The sequence below is a fragment of the Lagopus leucura genome, unplaced genomic scaffold (genome assembly GCF_019238085.1).
Source record: "Lagopus leucura isolate 7727_CA_CO unplaced genomic scaffold, USGS_WTPT01 Super-Scaffold_73, whole genome shotgun sequence".
Taxonomy (NCBI): domain Eukaryota; kingdom Metazoa; phylum Chordata; class Aves; order Galliformes; family Phasianidae; genus Lagopus; species Lagopus leucura.
This window is the reverse complement of record NW_024962252.1, coordinates 85,932,571-85,950,940: the sequence shown is the minus strand read 5'-3', so window position 1 is coordinate 85,950,940 and position 18,370 is coordinate 85,932,571. Positions and strand designations below refer to the sequence as shown.

The window sequence follows — 18,370 nt, the reverse complement described above, 5'->3', positions numbered from 1 at the left end:
AGAGTCTGCAGCCTTTCTGGGCAACCTGTTCCAGCACTGCACCATTCTCACACTAAAAACATCCTTCCTTCCTGTGTTTGGACTCTGACAACTCCATATGGAACAGTAACATTGTGAATTTTTGTTACAGAACTGTAACAGTGTTGTGAAGGCCCCAGAACAAGACCTGTACTGTAACACTTTTGTGAAGGGTACTGAGCAACCCTACGCTGTGTGCAAGCGCAAGTCAGGAATTAGTGGTCTTGCTTAAGGTGATCTTAGGTCCCTCACACAACCACAACCCTCCATGACCACCATGTGAAGGGAGAAGCACAGCTGGTGCAGCATGCATGCAGTGTTTGATACTGGACATCCTATGCCTGGCAACAACTCCTGGTTCAAGTAGAGGGGACCATCATACAGCATAAAAGGCATATGCTTTTGTCAGCCAGTGGCGCTTGCTCCTCTACATCCTCAGCCACCCCAGAAGCAGAAGGACAGACCCTCAGAATATAGAATCACAGAATTAAGGCCATATTGTACAACTCCCCTGCAATTAACAGGGACACCACAGCTAGACCAGGTTGCCCAGGGCCTTATCCAGCCTCACTCCTGAGGGGTGTAGCAGAAATGCTAAGTCACAAAAAAGACACTCCAGGGATGGGGCATCAATCATATCCCTAGGCAACCTGTTCCATTGCCTCAATACCCTCACTGTAAAAGATTTTTTCCTTATATCTAACCTAAATCTACCCTCTCTGAGCTTGAACATCATGAGATTCACAGCAGTGACTTACTTTTCTTTCCCCTTCTCTGTCTCCTTTTCCTCTCTTGCTCTCTCATCTTTTAATAAATAAAGGCACACTTGTGCTTGATTAACACCTTGACTATTTTCTGAGTCTTAATTTGGAGGGACTGAGATCGATACAACAAACTGCAAGCCATTTCGGCTTGCAACACATGGAACTTCCCATGATCCAGTTGGTGTCCACTGCCCCTTTTTCTTTTGCTGGCCTCATCCACTTGACTTTTGCCCATTAGATATTCATTAGCATTGATAAGATCTCCTCTCAGTCTCCTCCAGGCTGAACAGCCCCAGGTCTCTCAGCCTTTCCTTGTCCAAAAGATGCTCCAGGCCCTCATCATCTCTATGGCCTTGCACTGGTCTCTCTCTAGGAGATGCCTGGTTTTTTTTTTAACCAGGGATCCCAGAACTGGACACAGTACTCCAAATGTGACCTCACCAGGCAGTTAGAGGGGGAGAATCACCTCCCTCAACCTCTTGGCCACAACAGTTGATGTGCACTAATGATGCACTGTGTTAGTCTTACACAGTTCACTGTAAAGCTACAGGGTTTTCCTTTCACTCTGTGAAAGAGAAGAAAGAGTAAGGTGGTCACACTGGGAACTGTACGAGTTTGACTTTGAGAGGTGTAATGGCTGCAAAGAGAGCTGGTTGCTGTGTTACAACACTGCAGTAATCCCCCAACACAGCCAGACCTAACAAAATGCACAATTAATCAAATTCTGCTCTTTTATTTGCCTATACATTAGTGATGTTTCTTGGTCATAGTAGCTGTATCTGGTGTGGGAGTGCAGAGCAATGGGACCAAAGGCTGTTTCTGGAACCTTCCTGATGCTTCTGAGTGTAGCCACTGGCACTTGCACTGTAGCTGCACAGCCATTTTACTCTGATAGGGGTGGGCACAGTTTTTGAAAGCTAGTAGTGTGAGTGTGCATATATTATTAGGGAATGGTGTTGCTTAAAACTGTCTTGCTGAAGGAAATCACTGTCAGTGTGGGAAGTGACAGCAACAAAGCCTATGGGAAAAAGTCACAAAATGTCTGGGGAGAATGGGACTGCTCATTATAGTACCTGTGCCAAGGTAGTACAGCTTTAATTAATGTAGGATTAAAGCAGTGGCTGCCTGGAGCATTCTGGTACAATTTTTTTTGGCTAAACTTATGGTCTTTGAAGGTTTATCACGACCCTTTTAATGTTCAGCTTCTCCCTTGGAAACCCATCTGGAACCTCTATCATAAAAGAAAAAACAGGAAAATATTATCTTGGGAGCAGGGAAAATGTAAGGGTGAGACTTTATGTGTGTCATCCTAATGGCACTCCAAAAATGTGCACTGAAATTAATATTTCCTTTTTAGGAGCAGAACACATTGTGTATTTCCCCTCCTCCCCTTCCCATGTCATCAATGCTGCTGTAAAACGATCTGGCTATCTTAGAGAACAAGGGGTTATTTATGGGAATGGTTTTATGGTTTCTCCTTTCAGATGCACTCTGAGTGGTTTAAAACACACTTGAGAGAACTCTTTATAATCTTGTGACTTGGCATGGGAAGTCTATGCTGGTAGTCCACTAATATTGTAAAAGCAAGTGGTTTTTTTCCCTCTTAATATATGTAATTTAAAATAGTTTCAAGAATGCTTTCTGTTTATTCATGTAATTTGAGCAGTTTGAGGTTTTGAGTACTGCTTTACGTTTTAAGACAAACCTTTATGCCTAATAATATATAAGCTGCATTTTCTATACGTTTATTATATTAGTAAGTATAGTGTAACTGTGCTTACATAGGAACTGACAAGTGTAGGAACTGAAAAGTGGACATCTGGAAAGACAGGAGCAAAGGAAAGAAATCCAGCAGCTGAAGCTGAAGGTAGGTGTGTAACCAGGCCAAGAACTGTGAGGTTAATAGGGAATATAGCAGCAAAGAGGAATAACGTGCTCAGAAATTCAGTATAAGAGCAGAAGCTGGGTGGGAGGAGAACAGATTTGTTTCATTAAGTTAGTATAATCAAGAGAAAAATAGAAAATGCCTTCCCACAAGGCAGGTTTTCTTTTCTCGGGTGGTGGCAGTTTGCTCACTTTGTGTATCTTATATATATATATGTAAAAGGTGCTAAATTTGAAATCAGACAGTTATATTTGAGTAGCTGTATTTTCATACAGGCTGCTGGATACTGAGGCAAAGTCTAAGGCTTAAAACTAATGCAAAATCTTGGTGCAAGTCCACGTCCACACAAAGCTTAGGGCATGGCTTATAAAGGAGAGTAGTTACATGTAGACAGACTGTTGCTTTTGAGCCTGGAACTAAAAGAAACCAATCAGGCAAACAAAAATAAACAAATATCAGCACCACAGCCATTTCCTTTTTACAGGTTTCTAACAAGAGTAGGCAGAAGTGTAAATTTGCACGTATTCATGTTTTGCAACTAAAAATGCTATGAAATAATAGGTAACTTGATACTTACTTTCATTTATATTTATAGTTTCAGAAAGCAACGTAATCCCACTTTTGTTACATGAATATGTTTAAGTGGATGCTTTGTAGTTTTGCAAATTTGGGGCCCAGTGGTGCTACATGTATAAAAACCTGATTGAGAAATCACCTCTACAACCTCCATCCACCTTTTAATTTATTTGTAGTACCCTGTGTAAGGTCTCTGATATTAATCTTAAAATGAAGCTCAGAGGCAGAACAGTAAGGATGAAAGAAAACATTCTCTGCAGATTTTCTCAGCTAAAAGCGCAGGGACCAAACTAACCTTGACTAGTTTTGGTAGGCTAGGTATGTTGCACAGTCAGGCTCTCATTAAATAGGATTTTTGGTTTTAGATTTCCAAAAAAAGTTTAAATAAGTATTTTCAAATCCACAAGCGATTGAGGGTTTGTGGACAAGTAATACGTTTATTAGGTAAGCTGTGGAATCGTGTATTGGCTAGCACATTGCCTTGGCCATGTTAAGTGTCTTCACACTGCTGTGCTCAGGCATAAGCTCAGTGGAAAAACCTACATTAACAGAAAGGCAGTCTTAATCACATGAGTTTTGCTATTGTTCTTTATTACATTTCTTCTTCCCTAGGGCAAAGATTCAGTTTCCACCATTAGAAAGTACTCAGTTTTTCTGCTAGTCTGCTTGATGTAAGTTTCAAGGAACTCTCTTGATTTTTTGCATATTACCATATACTTAAACTATGATAAAGAGAATTTGGTGGAGACACCAGTAATGTCGTAATGTCCCTCAGTGTCTCATCGTTTCAGCTCAGTGAAACATCGCTGGCTGTACCAATAGTGCTGATGTGTAAGAAAATGAGAGCTTCTAAAGTGTCAGTTGTTTTTTGTAGACCATACACCTCTGTCTGATGTTATCTAAGGCAGGGTTAGAATTGCTGATGCACAGCTCTGTGTGAGAATGTGAAAAGAAAATGAGTACACTAACCAGAAGTAACAACGATGCAGTCTCCTCAATTCTGTGGTTCCCTTACGAAAAAGAAAGTGTTGGGCCTGATCTTGAAATCATTTTGTGTTTTCTGAAATCCTTCAGATTTCATTCTCTCTTGACCCCAGAGGAATTGCTAGCATGAGCTAAGGCTGGCTTCTTGGCAGCTGAGAAACAGGAACAAGGGAGCAATAAAATGGAAGCATTCATTTAACTCTCCACATGCTCTAACCTCCTGCTAGGATGTAGCTCCACTGTATGACCAAGCAGTGTCCCAAAGCTGCTGGTAAAGAATGGGATTTTGATCATAAAATTCCTGTTTGCAAAAGCTGAATGTGTATGTTCTTAATTAGCATATTGTTTAATTACTTCCCGTTCTTCCTTATTGACCAACTCCCTTATGGGATAGCTTGAGGCAGACACAACTGCAGTAATTGCCTCATGCAGACCTTCTGCTACAGAGGGTCTTCAGTCAGGATTCGTGCTGAGATAAATTGACAGAAATCCAGAGTGAGTCCAATGAATATAATTTAATTATTGAGAATAGCAGCTGTACATGATGCATACAAAACACTGATTTCTGCCAGCCTACCTTTGTTCCAGGGATGCTGAGGACTAATGGAAGAGGAAGCATTTCTCCTGCTTCTGGGGGACTTTCCAGACTTGCTTTAGATGGCTGGTTGACCTTCTGTTGAGTTACCTCTGGAACAAAAGACTGAATTTATATTACATGGAAAATAATTTAGTATGGAAATTAGAGTTTTCTTCTAGCAAATAATTCAAAGAAGCTTTAGTTTACCGAAGTTAAATAATTCCTAGCTGATATGGAAAGAACTGAAGACTTTTGTTTACTGTGAGTGATGCTTACACAGGGAGATGTTAATGCTACTTTCTACTTTTGCAGATTCACCATTTGAAATTGTTGTTGAGTCATCAGCTTATGAGCTGAATAGATTGCAGCAAAATCAATGCAGATTTCAGAAGCAGTTTCTGAGTGCTGCTGGTCTCTGGGTGCTGCTGACTTCTTAGAATTATTTATTAGCTTACTGGGTGATGTGATCAAATGAGCACACTGCACAGTGGGGTGCATATGTGATTTAGATAAAGTGATTAGCTGACAGAGAGCAGGTTCACAGCTGAAGAAAGTAATTTTAGTTACCAGACTCAGATGTTTTGGAAAGAAGTACCTTTTCCCCAGAAGGAAGGTACGCCTTTTATATCACTCCTCAATGACTAAAACACCCCCAACCTTTTATACCTAACACACTGGACGTGACAAGTTGTGGCAAGTTGCAATGTCTTAATTAAAAATTAACATCTGCCAAATGCCTCTTTATGTTTTGTTTTAAATACAACTTGGGTTTTTCTTCTGCAGGAGCCACCAGGGTGATGATATAGGGTGTCCTGGCTTGTGTGGTTAACAGATTCCTTTAGGGATTTCATCAGTCTCAGCTGTAGATTTCAGTACTGGTGAACCTTTTTTCCATCTGGGAAGTAGACTCAGTCACTGCTGTACATTTTCTGCAAAACTCTTTCCACTGCAAAGTCTATGATTTGACATTTAAAAACAAAATAAATACTGAAAATGGTGTGCATAACTTTGAGAATGCAGAGGGCTTGGATAGCCTGGCAGTGCACACCTTGTCCACAGGAAGCAGAGGGATCTGCCTTGAGGGCAGCCAGACACCACATATTATCCATTCCCTACTCAGCAGCAGAGCTTGGACACAAAGGTATCCTGGGGCTAACCCTCTGGTATGGAACCAGTGGCTGAGCTTGCTGAGCCCTGTCTCAGCACTGATGAAGTACTGGAGATTGGATGCTCTCATACTCAGTGGCTTGCCCAACTCCTGCCCAAAATTAGCATTACAGATAAGAGAGAGAGTTTTGGGTTAGAGTTAGGGTTTGGTTAGGAATTATGGCTATATTATTAGAGAGTATCAGGATTATGTTTTGGGTTAGGGTTAAGGCTAGTCAGTGTCCAGGGTTAGGGCTATGGGTTAATGTTAGTTTTAGGGTTAGGGTTTAGTGTTAGAATTAAAGTGAGTGGTTATATTTAGAGTTAGGATTAGAGTTATGTGTTTATGTTAGGGATATGTTTAAGGTTAGGTGTTAGGGCTGGAGGTTAGTGTTATGACTGACCTCGCTAGTGCCAGATTTTGGGGATAGGAGTTCTGGTTCTAGCTAGCATTAGGATTTAGAGTTAGTGAATAGCTTTAGGGCTATGTTAATGTTAGGATTAGGGTCTGGTTTAGGGTTAGTGTTAGAGATCTTCAGCCCCAACCCACTGAGTTTAAATGAACAATTCTCTTGGCTTATTGCATTCTTCTTCCTGCCTTTCTTGTTTTAGAAGCTTTCCATTCTGTACTCTTAAGCTTTAAACTTCAGTAGTAAAAGATCATAAAATTGATATGGTGCTATTTCAACAGTAGGCGGCAGTGGGTAGCAAACCTGAGGCTGTTGCATTGATGTTGCTGTGTTGATTTGTGACAAACTTTCTCACATGACTGCTTTAGAAACAGTCTAAGAACCAGGATCACAGCCTTTTTGATGAAGAATGAAAGGGGTTCTTGCAATAGTGACCATCACTACCGCTGTTATCTGTAGTATCTTTCTGCTTTTGCAATTTTCTGCAGTTTAGATCAAGTAGATGTCTCTTGCAGGGAGAGAAGAGGAATTACTCTGGTACATTTTTTTCTTTTTTTTTTTCCCCTCCTTCCCTCAGATGCTTTTCAAGCAGTGCCATGAATATCAACTTCAGCTGGCCCCTTGCTGTGACTGTTTTTCAGGCACTGCATATGGTCTTGGTCCCCCACAGTCTCTCAGGAAGCAGAGGAGGTGCAGGGCTTCAGCTGTTGGTGCTGTTGGCTCCCACTCCTGTGATCTCATCTTTTTTGTGATAGCTCTGCATGCACAGGAGCAGGAACCATTGCCTCTGCCAGTTCTTATGTGGGTTACGTTGTTATCACCAACTGTTGGCACCCTGGAGACTGAACCTGAGAGCAGAAACGCTTATGCTTCTTCTCACTGGGGGGAACCCAGTTAAAGCTCTTTTAACGAACCCTGTTCATTGTAATAACACTCTCCTATGATTAATAAACTGTCGTGGGAAATTCCTGCCATCATGGGGAGGTAAGAAATGGTGCTAAGGGTTGCACAGGTGCAGGCAGTGATGGCCCTGCTTTACACACAGAACAGGTGGAGGGAGGCTGCTCCAAACCTGCTGCCAGCTGGCATGGGAAGCACAGAGCCTGGCACTGACATAGGGAAAATGCACGCACCCCCTGAAGCTTCATTTCCTTAGCAGGAATGGGGTGGCAGCTTTGTGTGGGAAATGGAATGACGAGAAGCTGTGCCTATAGAGACTTCTGCAGATTGACCTGCAAGGAGCATGTGCTAGCAAAATGTCATTACTGCACATATCAGAAAGCTGTTCTCTACTCGATCTTTCTCTAACCATTTCTGTATTTCTTTTATAAGCTCATAAATGGTTTGTACCGGTCAGTATTTGGGAGATGCATTAGAAGATCTCAGTCCTTATTTTATCCTGAATCAGTTGGACGCTCCAAAAAACTCAGCAAGGATCTGCAGAAGGCCCTTGCTGATGTACTTACAGCTGTGGGCACCAGAACCCTGACACGTGGCCAACATGTTAGTCTTTATTTTGATTTTGCAGACCAGAGGTGGTAGCCTCAAGTAATGCCAGAGGAGCTGCAGATTGGATCCTGGGAAACATCTCTTCTCAGAGAGGTGATACAGTGACACAGGTTGCCCAGGGAGGTGGTGGAATCACTGTACCTGGATGGGTTCAAGAAATGGGGATGGGGACGTGGCACTGAGGGATGTGGTCAGTGGGCATGGTGAGGACGGGTTGATGGTTGGATGTGGCGATCTTAGTGGTCTTTTCCAACTTTAATGATTCTGTGACTCAGGTGCTCGGGCATCCTTCACACAGCTGCACCCCCAGCCATGGGATGGTCATACATACACAGCTGGCTGCAGAACTGTCTCCCTTTACAGTTCTGTTGGGATACTCCATTTCATCTTGCCTGGACCAAGCCCATCGTGTGGCCGGAAGGTTTTGGGTTTGGGAAGTGAGAGCTGCTGCCGTATCTCCATCTCATTTCCGTACTGATGGGCGTGGTCACGAATACGTTATCAGCCTATAATGAACCTAAAGCTTCCTTACAGGGCACTCCGCCCTTCGTTAACACCACTGCATCACGCCTTTGGCCATGTTTGTACCAAACCCCTTTCCTCCTTAGGACGGAGGGGCCGTGCATCCTCGCCCCTGAAGTGGGACAAGAGCCCGAGGCACGCAGTGACTGCGCAGCGTACAGCGCGGGGCTGCGCGGGCCCCGCTGTGGGACTTGCAGCCGTGACGTCACCCGGGGCGGGGCTGTGACGTCACGGGAAGCAACGCGGGGTTTTCACCCGGCGCCCAATGCGCGTCGGGGCCGGTGATGTCATGCCGGCGGGCAGAGAAACGTGCCTTTTGTTTTGCTGGCAGCGGCAAAAGCGGCTTTGGGACCTCTTCCTAGCTTTTTAAAAATTCTTACTCTATTTTTTATTTCTTTTATTTCCCCCCTGCTGCCGTAGTACCACCCCCTACTCGATGATATCACAAGAAAGTTACCTAGCTTTTCATCCGCGCCGCTGAAGTTTTATTTCACCCCTTCAGCAAAGAGGCGTTCGCCTGAATTAGCTCCGGGACTCCGTTCTCCCTTCGTCAGGGAGCCCCTAATCCCCTTCCATCCTGTTTAATCACAGGGAAGCTTTCCACACGAGCGGGAGAAGCAGATGAGGCCGCTCCCCCCGAGCCCCGTCACGCAGCCGGCGCAGCGCGCGCGACTCGACCCGGCAGCGTCGAATCCCCGCACACCGCTCCAGGCCCGCGGGAGCCGCGCCGGCCCCTCCCGGGGGTGGGGGGCGGAAGGAGGCGGGCGGGGCGGGGTGGCTCCTCCCCGCTGGCCCGGGGCCGCTTTCGGAGCGGAGTCGGCGGGAGAGCGGCGCCCGGCGGGGACAAAGCGGAGGAGGCCGGGCTGAGTCGGGTGCTTCCGCAACAGGTCCCGGCTCGGCGCTCTGCCGCTGCGGGCGGCGGTGCCGCCACCGACCGTCCTCATGCGGTTCGGCTCCAAGATGATGCCGGTGAGCGCCGGGGGCGGAAAGTTGGAGCGGGGCAGTGGGAGGGAGAGAAAATGGAGCCTCGGAGGGGGCGGGGGGCGAGGCTGCCTTCCCCTGCCCTCTCCTGGCCATGGGGCTGTGGGAGGGGGCTTCCACTTCCCCCTTTCCTCTCTCTACTTTTTCTTTTCCTTTTTCTCTCTCTTTTTCTTCTTTTTTTTTTTTTTTTTTTTTTTTTTTTTTTTTTTTTTTTTTTTTTTCCCCTCGCTCACTTCGGGCCCAACCCGTCAGACGGGCTCTCTGGAAGGCAGCCAGCGCCGGGGGCCATCGGGCCCCACACCGCCACCGAACGTCCCCCGCCCCTCTGAGGCCGCCGTCTCTGCGCCCCGCTTTACGCGTCTTTATTTTTTCGACGATTTATGACCTTAAAGTTCTCTAAGTTGGCTCGAAACGCGCCGCGTGTGCACGGGGGGTGGTTTTGTTCTAAGCTGCGGGGTAAGATGGTGTCCGCGCCGGGCCCCTCCAGCTGCGGGCCGGGGGCTTCGCTTCTTCTCCCAGTGGGGAGTGGAGGGGGCCACGTCCCGCCGGGAGCGCGAAGCGGGTCTTAAATGACGCCGCTTCTATCGGCTGAGGTTGGGCGAGAGCTCGGCTCGGCTACTTTGGCCGTCAGCACAAAAGGCGTGAGGGGGATGATGTGCAATACTTGGTTTTCTTTTTAAAAACCCAAACGTAAAAGGCAAGCGTAACAGTGTCTGTCTCTGAGTATGTGGTTTCAACAGCGGGGATGCCAAATGAAACTCTAATTCTCTGTTGTTTAGAGAGGCTGATGTGTGTATAGGGAACCTTAGCAAATTTAATGCCCGCTTGTTCCTTGCTGAGGGAGTTTCCAAATGGTCCTCCTGCATACAGCCTGGCCCCCAGATGCTGTGGGCATGGGGAAGCCCTGAGGAGCATTGCTTTAGGCAAGAGAGAATGGCTTCAGGTTATGCCAGGGATGGTTCAGGTTGGATATTAGGAAAAATTTCTTCTCAGAAAGAGCCATGATGCAGTGGCACAGGCTGCTCAGGGGGGTGGTGGAATCACCATCCCTGAAAATGATCAGGAACTGTAGAGGTGTGGCAATGAAGGATGTGGTTACTGGGCATGGTGGGGTTGGTGGTTGGCATGGTGATCTTAGTGGTCTTTTCCAACCATAATGATTCTATGATTCTTAAGGGTCTTTAGCTGAGCTCTGGGAGGCAGCAGGGAAGGAGCTGAGCTGGGTCTGAGACCCAAGATCTGTGCTGAAAGGGTGACGGTGTTGGGGCGTGCTGTGACTGCCTTGTTTTCTATCAGTATGAGGCTCTTCCCCTGCAATTAGGAGGAAGTAATGAGCAATAATTTAATCGCACCCAACCTTAGTGAGGGCTGGTTGACTTTATTGCTGTAACTAATGATGGAGGAATGGGCAACATACAAGCTTAACTACAGATGGAACAGCCAGCTTGTTGTGCAACTGTGGTATTGTCTACATGTGAAGACTGAGAAACAAGTGGTAAATAGAGAGATCAATCCATTCCAGAACTGAGCCAAATAGCACTCTGGTGTTTGGGATCATTCAGTCTGGAGAAGAGGAGGCAGGGGAGACCTACTCTCTACAGCTGCCTGAAAGGAGGGAGTGTTGAGGTGGGGGTCTCCTGCTTCCAGGTGACAGCACTAGACTGAGAGGTAATGGCCTTAAATTGCACCAGAGGAAGTTCAGGTTGGATGTTAGGAGAAATCTCTTCTCAAAAGCGCAGTGAGGCAGTGGCACAGGCTGCCTGGGGAGGTGGTAAAGTCACTGTCCGTGGCGGTGTTCGAGAACCATTGAGATGAAGCATTGAGGGACATGGGTTAGTGGGGATGGGTCGATAGTTGGGCATGATAGTCTTAGTGGCCTTTTCCAATCTTAATGACTCTAGCAGATGTAGCAGTAAAATCTCCTGGAGATGCTGTTGCTGGTCTGTTCCATGTCACTGAGCTCAAACAGAGGAAGGAGCAGGAGCAGCCATGGGCCATGCAGGTGGCAGGAGCACTTTACCTGCTGGCTCAGGCTTTCCTCTGTTTTTATGACTGAACACGAATCTGTTTTTTGACTCATAAATAAGGGGGTGAATGCAGCCTTTTCACATCATGCTTCTTGCAAATAATGGAAGATCAGTGAGAACTGAATGTTGGTAAAAAGAACTAAAAATAAAAGATTACAAATATTGTTAGTTACCACCTTTAAAACAAAAACACAGACCCCTCAAACTGAGTTTTGAGGTAAGTCTTTAGGGACTTGTGGGGCTGGTGACCCCAAATAGGGAGTACAGGGATTGTGAGCCCAGCAGGAATTCACCTTTTGACTGATTGCCACTGAAAAGCTTTGAAACTGCTGAAACAGCACAACAGCTCCTACTCTTTGGAGACTTCCCTGAAATTGGAGTGTTTTTGTGCTGGTAATAGCAGCTAGACGCTAAACTGCGCTCTAACCACATGTCAAGACAATGTGATTAGGAGTGTGCCTAAGAGTGTAATAGAAGGCAGCTTGTGTATAGCTATGCTGATGAAGGTAATAATAGGGTTAATGCTGATGAGCTGTGAGAAGTTCTCACCTTTCATCTGCCAGAGGCTTGTGGGAGTGTGACTGGTTCTGTTAAGCGGTGAACAGGAGCTGGAAACACCTTCAAAAATAGCCTATTTTTCTGCAGCATAATTGGTCTCTCTCCCTAATTTTACACTATTACCCTAAAGATGAGCATGCATTGAGAAGTAATTTGCGTCATTATACATACTGCATAATTTTTTTTTTTTCCAGGTAGTGGGAGGTAGCACAGATGGAGTTACCTTTTAGTGCCCAGTCAGGTTTTTAAGATTTCCCCCCCCTCTCCGGCAAAGATCTGGGTGAGGCTCCATTTTACAGTTTGTCTCACGTGCAGTGCTTATTGGGAGCCTCTTTGATATCAGGATGGATCAGTCAAACAGATACATTGTTAGGGAGAAAATGGGAAACCAGAGAGTGCTTACATTCCTACGTTAGTTTTGCCATCCATCATCGCAAGTAAGGAAAATTTCTGGAACTGAAGTTTCCCAATAGCCATGTGTTATTTTCTGAGTAAAGTAATGGGTGGTGTGGGGTGTAGTGGTGCTGTGGGGTCCATAAGGGGGTCTGCAGTGCATTGCAGTAGTGCAATGGGGGCCATGGGGAAATGGAGTTTGCAATGGAAGTTGTAATGGTGCAATGGATGCAGTGGGATTTACAGTAGTGCTTATGGGAGCTGTGGGAGTTGCACTGCTTTACATGGTATGATGGATGCAAAGGGGTTTGCAGTGGGGTCTGTGGGGTTGCAGTGGTGTAATTCGAGCTCTGTGGAGTTTGCAGTGGGGCAAAGCTTTGCAGAGCACCGGCAGTTTAATGGCAATAAGTGATCTGTGGCATCCCAGTGCCGTTCCTTGCAGCCTGTTAATTATTGAAGCTCTGATCAGGTTTATCAGCCATATAGCACTGCTGTTCTTATCTGTCTGTATGGATTTAGTGCACAGACAGGACTTCAGACTGGGTGCTTCTGAGCATATGTCTTAAACAAAGTATTTAGTAGTGGTTGTGTATTATTCTGAATGATTTCCTAGTTAATGTCAGGCATTTAGAAGTTCCAGCATTGTGATTGTATTTAAATATTTTAGAGTGGTATTCAAGTTCGAAGTGTCTGGAATGCTGAAAAAGGCTTAGGTGGCTGTTTGGGGGCAGCTTTCTGACCTCTGTGCTTCTTTCACTTTGCACTTCTCTTATGTGTTGTGACCTTCATCATTATTCCCTCTAGGAAAACATTACCTCAAGATCTCTGCAGTGCATTTTTTTCTTTCATGTTGTTACTATTCATGGAAAAAATCGTGCTGATTTTTTTTTTGTATGAGAAAAGCTGTATGAAAAGCTGTTGTTTTCTGAGGTGGCTTCCCACCTGAAATGTGTGCCAAGTGGTGTTGGGTGCCTCCATTTCTTTGTGAGGTTTTTATCAGAAATGGGGGAAGGGCAGCATTATGAACTCTTACAGCAGTGGGACTGGGGGAGGTGGTTGATTATGCTGCTTCTGATCTGCGCAGCAGAGCAAAGTGTGAGTGCCTTGTGGGACTCCTGCATTTACTGCTTCAAGGACTAGCATTTGCTGCTATGGCTTGGGATGGGGGAAAACTCGCAGGATTTAGTGCTTTAAATTCTAGTGTCACCAGATCAGATTCCTGCTTTATTGACCATCAGGTCTGCTTTGTGAGGTTCATTTCCATGTGAGTCAGTTGGACTTTGAAACAGGCAGGTGTGAAGGTACCTTCTGAGGAACAAACTAGCAGAGCGGAAGTGGCAATGTGGCTCACATTCCTTTTGGTTATTGACTGAGAGCTGCCCTCCAAAGCCCGGTTGCCATCTGCTGCCCCTGCTAGCAGTGCCTGGGGCTTCTCCCTCTGCTCCCACCCAGCCGTGGGATGGTGGCGATCCTGCTGCCAGCCCCTCGGGGGGGCTGCTTTCTTCTTGAGTGCTCTGGGAAACCTCTCATTGCTCTCAGTTTTATTATCTCCAGGCCTGCTTTCTCCTGGCTTAGTCACTTCTGAGTCAGACAACTGTCTTTTTTGATCTCTGTTTCTTAAAGAGTCAGATGATACTGTGTATAAAGTTCACCAGAAATCCTGGATATCATGAGAAGTGTACCTAATTACCTTAGTCACCGTTGCTCAACTGTTTCAGAAGTTTCACATTCCACAGAAATGCCTGAGAGGCTGTTTAAAGCAGTGTTGGATAACTCTTTGCTGTAGTTTGGGGTATGGAGAGTGCACGTTAAGTGAATGGGGGAAAGAGAATAATCATGATCCCATCACGATGCTGGACATGCATAAAGCAGTTTCCCACTTGCTTTTTTCTGTTTGCTATTTGTTAATCATTAATGTTCTGGGTCTCACTTTGAGTGCTTAGAGTTGGTCACGCCTGCATCCTCACCAGTTTCACCACAGTCACAGCATTATGTGGATGTTTAACTCAATCTCGGTTATGTATAAATGATGAGTCCTTTGTGTTTCAGTGCTGCGGCATCCATGCCAAGAAATTTCAATAGTGAGATGGTAATGTTATTTCAGTAATAGTTTCTTCTTTACTGCAGCGATGCTTCCAGGTCTTTCCTCCTACTGAGCCTTTGCATGGCTGTGTGTGGCACTCTTGCTTGTGTGGGCTTCTGTTTAGAAGAAAAAGGGGGTTTAGGAGTCTTCTGGACTTCTTCACCTTTTTGTAAATCCTACTCTTAGATTCTTTTTTTTTTAAATAATCCTTTTGCAAAATAAAGCATATGAATGTTAGTATCAAGCATGCTGCAGTTATCCATATTTCTGTGTTCTCTGTTTATAGTTCCCAGACTACATTAAAAACATGGATGCTTTCATACTGCTCACCTAAAAGCTTCTGATATTGCTCTTTTCAGTTGTTTAATATCAAAATCCAGTCTCTAAAATACCGGATCATAGCTTTTATTGAAGGGAACTGGAACTGCACGGAGGTTAAGCAACCTGTTAAAGGTCACTTAGTGGATTCATTTTGGGATTTGGGAGACAGGATTCCCCTAGAGTCAAACCCACTGGTATATTGTGGTGTGCTATTGTAGCTGCACTATAGCTCTGTCGTGTCCGGTCTAAGAGTTAAATGAGCTGGTGTATGGTAACTGTGTCTTCCCAGCACCTGCATGTCCTTGCGTATGGTTCTGTAGGGTCAGATGGCCTGAGGGTGCTTCCTTGAGAACAGACCTTAAAAGAGAAGGTTGTTCGCACATCTTTTGCATGTGTGTGAAGTGAATATTCGCTGTTCACTGATTAAGACATATCCTGGGTATAAGGAGGTTTACTTTTTTTTTTCTCTCGGTGTTTTTCTCAAGCTAAGAGGTTACCCATGTCTTTTTATACTCTTATATTGTGAGGTTTAACTGCTTAAGGAGCAATTTAGATCTTGGCTTAGATTACTAGTTTCCCTCAATTGTAGTGAAGTGCTAAATCCCATTGTTTCTTCAAATTGAAAGCTAAGGCAGAGTCCCAGGAGTTGTATATTTTTCTTACCTTAAGTTTCTGGTTTTTTTTTTTTTTTTTTTTTAAAGAAGGAGATCATATTTTCTTAAATCTTCAGGTTTTTTTTTAATTTTGTTGTTGTTATGCCACTTGAGTCTTACACTGTACTGAGCTGCCTGTGTGCTGCAGTGTGAATCATGAGCTGGGAGGCCACACACAGGTACTGATGCAGAGCATCCCTCTTACGAAAGCTGAAGTTGAGCAAACTGAGCCAACAAACCATACAAAAACATCCAAAAAAGGATCCTAATAACTGTAGCTGAGGCTGTTCTTCAGCTGCTCCTGGCATATCTGTGTATAGCTATAAATCAGGGATAGTTTCCTTGCTGTTTCGAAGTGGTGACTTGGTCTGTATCCAAACCCCCCTCTCTCTCTGCTCTCATCCCACACGAGTGTACTCCCCCGAATGCAAAACCTTACCCAGACTGGTATCTGGGTCATGCAGAGCAGTGATCTGTAGCTCCTGCCCTGCCTTCTCTGGGGAAGTCAGAGACTTGGAGCACCCTGAGGCTGGGAAGATCCTCTCAGGGATGGGATTCCCACAGCTTGCCTCTCAACATAATTAAGTGTTACAGGAAAGCCTGTCTGGCTTAGGAGAGAATGTGGATGATTTCTGCCTGCAAAAGAAGGGCCAGGGCAGGGAAAGAGCAGGTTGTGCAGGAGCCAGGTGAAACACTCCAGACCACTTGGAGAGTCCCATGAAGCTTTCTTCTGAGATACCAAAAATGGCAAAGCAGCACTGGCTCAGCTCCTGTGCTCTGGGCTGAGCAATCCCAGGGCTCTCAGCCACTCCTCACACTCCTTTCCTTACAGACCCTTCTCCATTTTCATAGTTCTCCTTTGGACTCTCTAGTTTTGCCTTTCTTATGAGTGCTACCTCCCTGGCCTGCCTTCCCTCCCCCCTCCCTTGTAAACCCACGATGTGTCTTGCAGCTTTCTGAGAACAGACCTTACTACATGTAAGGTTTGTGCAGGGAAGCTATGGAAACAGCACTGCATACCTCCTGCCTCTGCAGCATTGTTCCTGTGCTATCATACATATGTCCGGCCCATGAGGCCTTTCTGCAGTGTGGTTTCCTAGCATTGCACAAAACTAGTATTACTTAGGGTGCTTCTCTTGAAAGCAGCCAATGTTGAGGTTGGGAAGAGAAAATGTATTCTGCCTTCAGGGAAGCTGAGTGACTGGCCAAATAGAAGTGGGCTGAGGGGAGTGTTTTCTGTGATTTTTGAGGCAAAAGAAACATGTTGAGGAATCGTGCCAAATACAAATGTTGATTTAATCAAACTTCTCTTTTCTCTGTTTATGTCAGTACCAGTAGCTGTGACATCACCTCGATGGCCACCATTTCACACACAGCCGTCTGTGGGGAGCTCTGTTGTGATTTTGGTTACGACAGCATGCAGAGCCACTCAGCAGGCCAGCTGCTTTGCTCTGATGAACTGCTCTCCCTTCCTTGACTTCTTAGCTGTCTGTATAGAGCTTGGTACTGCCTAGAAAGTGCCCCTGGGAGCATGTGGTACTCAAATAAAACCTGTCAGACAATGATCAGCTGCACAGTCTGCCAGCCTTCTGCAGCTCCTGGTACAGGAGTTGAGTGTTGCTGATGAAAGGTAAAGCATGTCAAAGCTCTGTTACAGGAGTATGGGTTAGATCAAGCTGGCTGTTTGGTGGGACAACAGGTGAATTGGTAGGGCTGAGTTTCTCCTCCTGGTTCTACTGTAGTAGGGAAGTTGCACGTATCCTCTTATAATGTGATTGACTAGACCAATAGCCATTGTTTCCCATGCTGGAATAGCCCCCATCATTCTCTTTTTGCTTGCAAAATAAAAGCAATCCATCTGTTGCGGTGCAAAAGCTCAATGTGTCTTCTGTGCCAGTTGAATGTATGCCACTGTAGTGCAATGTTATTCAGTATCTGTACAATTCCTAATGATTTCCTGTGTGTTTGCAGCCCAGAAGTGGTGGAACAAAAGTTCTTTTTGGCTTTGAACAATAACTTCAGTTGTTGTAAAACAGATACAGTCACCAAGCATGGACACTTCCTTGTGGTTGTCTTTGACACTGCTGGTGGCAATGTTGTCAGCCTCCATTACCATGGGCAGATTGCTTTCAGTGTGCTGGCAATCATCTGACTTCAACAAGTGAACATCATTCTTCAGAGTATACTTCCATCGTAGCAGAAATGCATTCACACCCACAAGTGGTGGTAAATTGAAAAGGGCTGCCCTACTGTAAGGATATGGTGTGATGTTACACCTAATTAATTTAATAGTAGGATGCTGCTCAAATGGATGCCTTTGTTCCTTTGATTCCCACCTCCTCCCAAGCCACGTGCCCTTGTAGCTTCCCAATGAATTTAGCAAGGAGTTGGGTGATGGCTGATTGGAGGAATAACCACCTATGCTACAGGCAGGAAAGGAACAAGAAAGCTTGTGTGATGGAAGTGATTTGCCACGTGTGTATGTAATCTGACCTGGTGGGGAAGGGCATGACTGCTGTCTCTGGCGGTTCACCATTTAGGTGGGCTGAGCTGTAGCAGTCAGGTGAGGGGTCTGGAGTACAAATCTTATGAGGAGCAACTGAGGGAGTTGGGATTGTTTAGTCTGAAGAAGAGGAGGCTCAGGGGAGACGTCATTGCACTCTACAACTTCCTGAAGGGAGGTCGTGATGAGGAAGGGTTTGGCTTCTTTTCCCAGGCAACAAACAGGACCTGAGGAAATGGCTGCAAGTTATACCAGAGGAGGTTAGAGATAAGGAAAAACTTTTTGTCTCAGAGAGTGGTTAGATGCTGGGATGGCCTGTCCAGGGAGGTGGTGGAGTCACCATCCCTGGCAGTGTTCAAGAAGGGTCTGGATGAGGGGCTACGAGATATGGTTTAGTAGCTTGTGGTAGCAATGGTGATGGGAGGGTGGTTGGACTAGTCCTTCCCAACCTTATGATTCT

At 45.5% G+C, this 18,370-nt stretch overlaps 1 protein-coding gene across 1 annotated transcript in view; it reads left to right on the top strand.

The window, feature by feature from the left end:
* Nucleotides 1-9,225: 9,225 nt before the first annotated feature.
* TP53BP2 (tumor protein p53 binding protein 2) overlaps nucleotides 9,226-18,370 on the top strand; it is a 41,338-nt gene continuing 32,193 nt past the window's right edge. Inside the window, exon 1 of the mRNA XM_042895199.1 lies at nucleotides 9,226-9,360. Within this exon, the coding sequence (XP_042751133.1) occupies nucleotides 9,334-9,360 (27 nt within the window). The 5' untranslated portion in view covers nucleotides 9,226-9,333. The remainder of the gene's footprint in view (nucleotides 9,361-18,370) is intronic.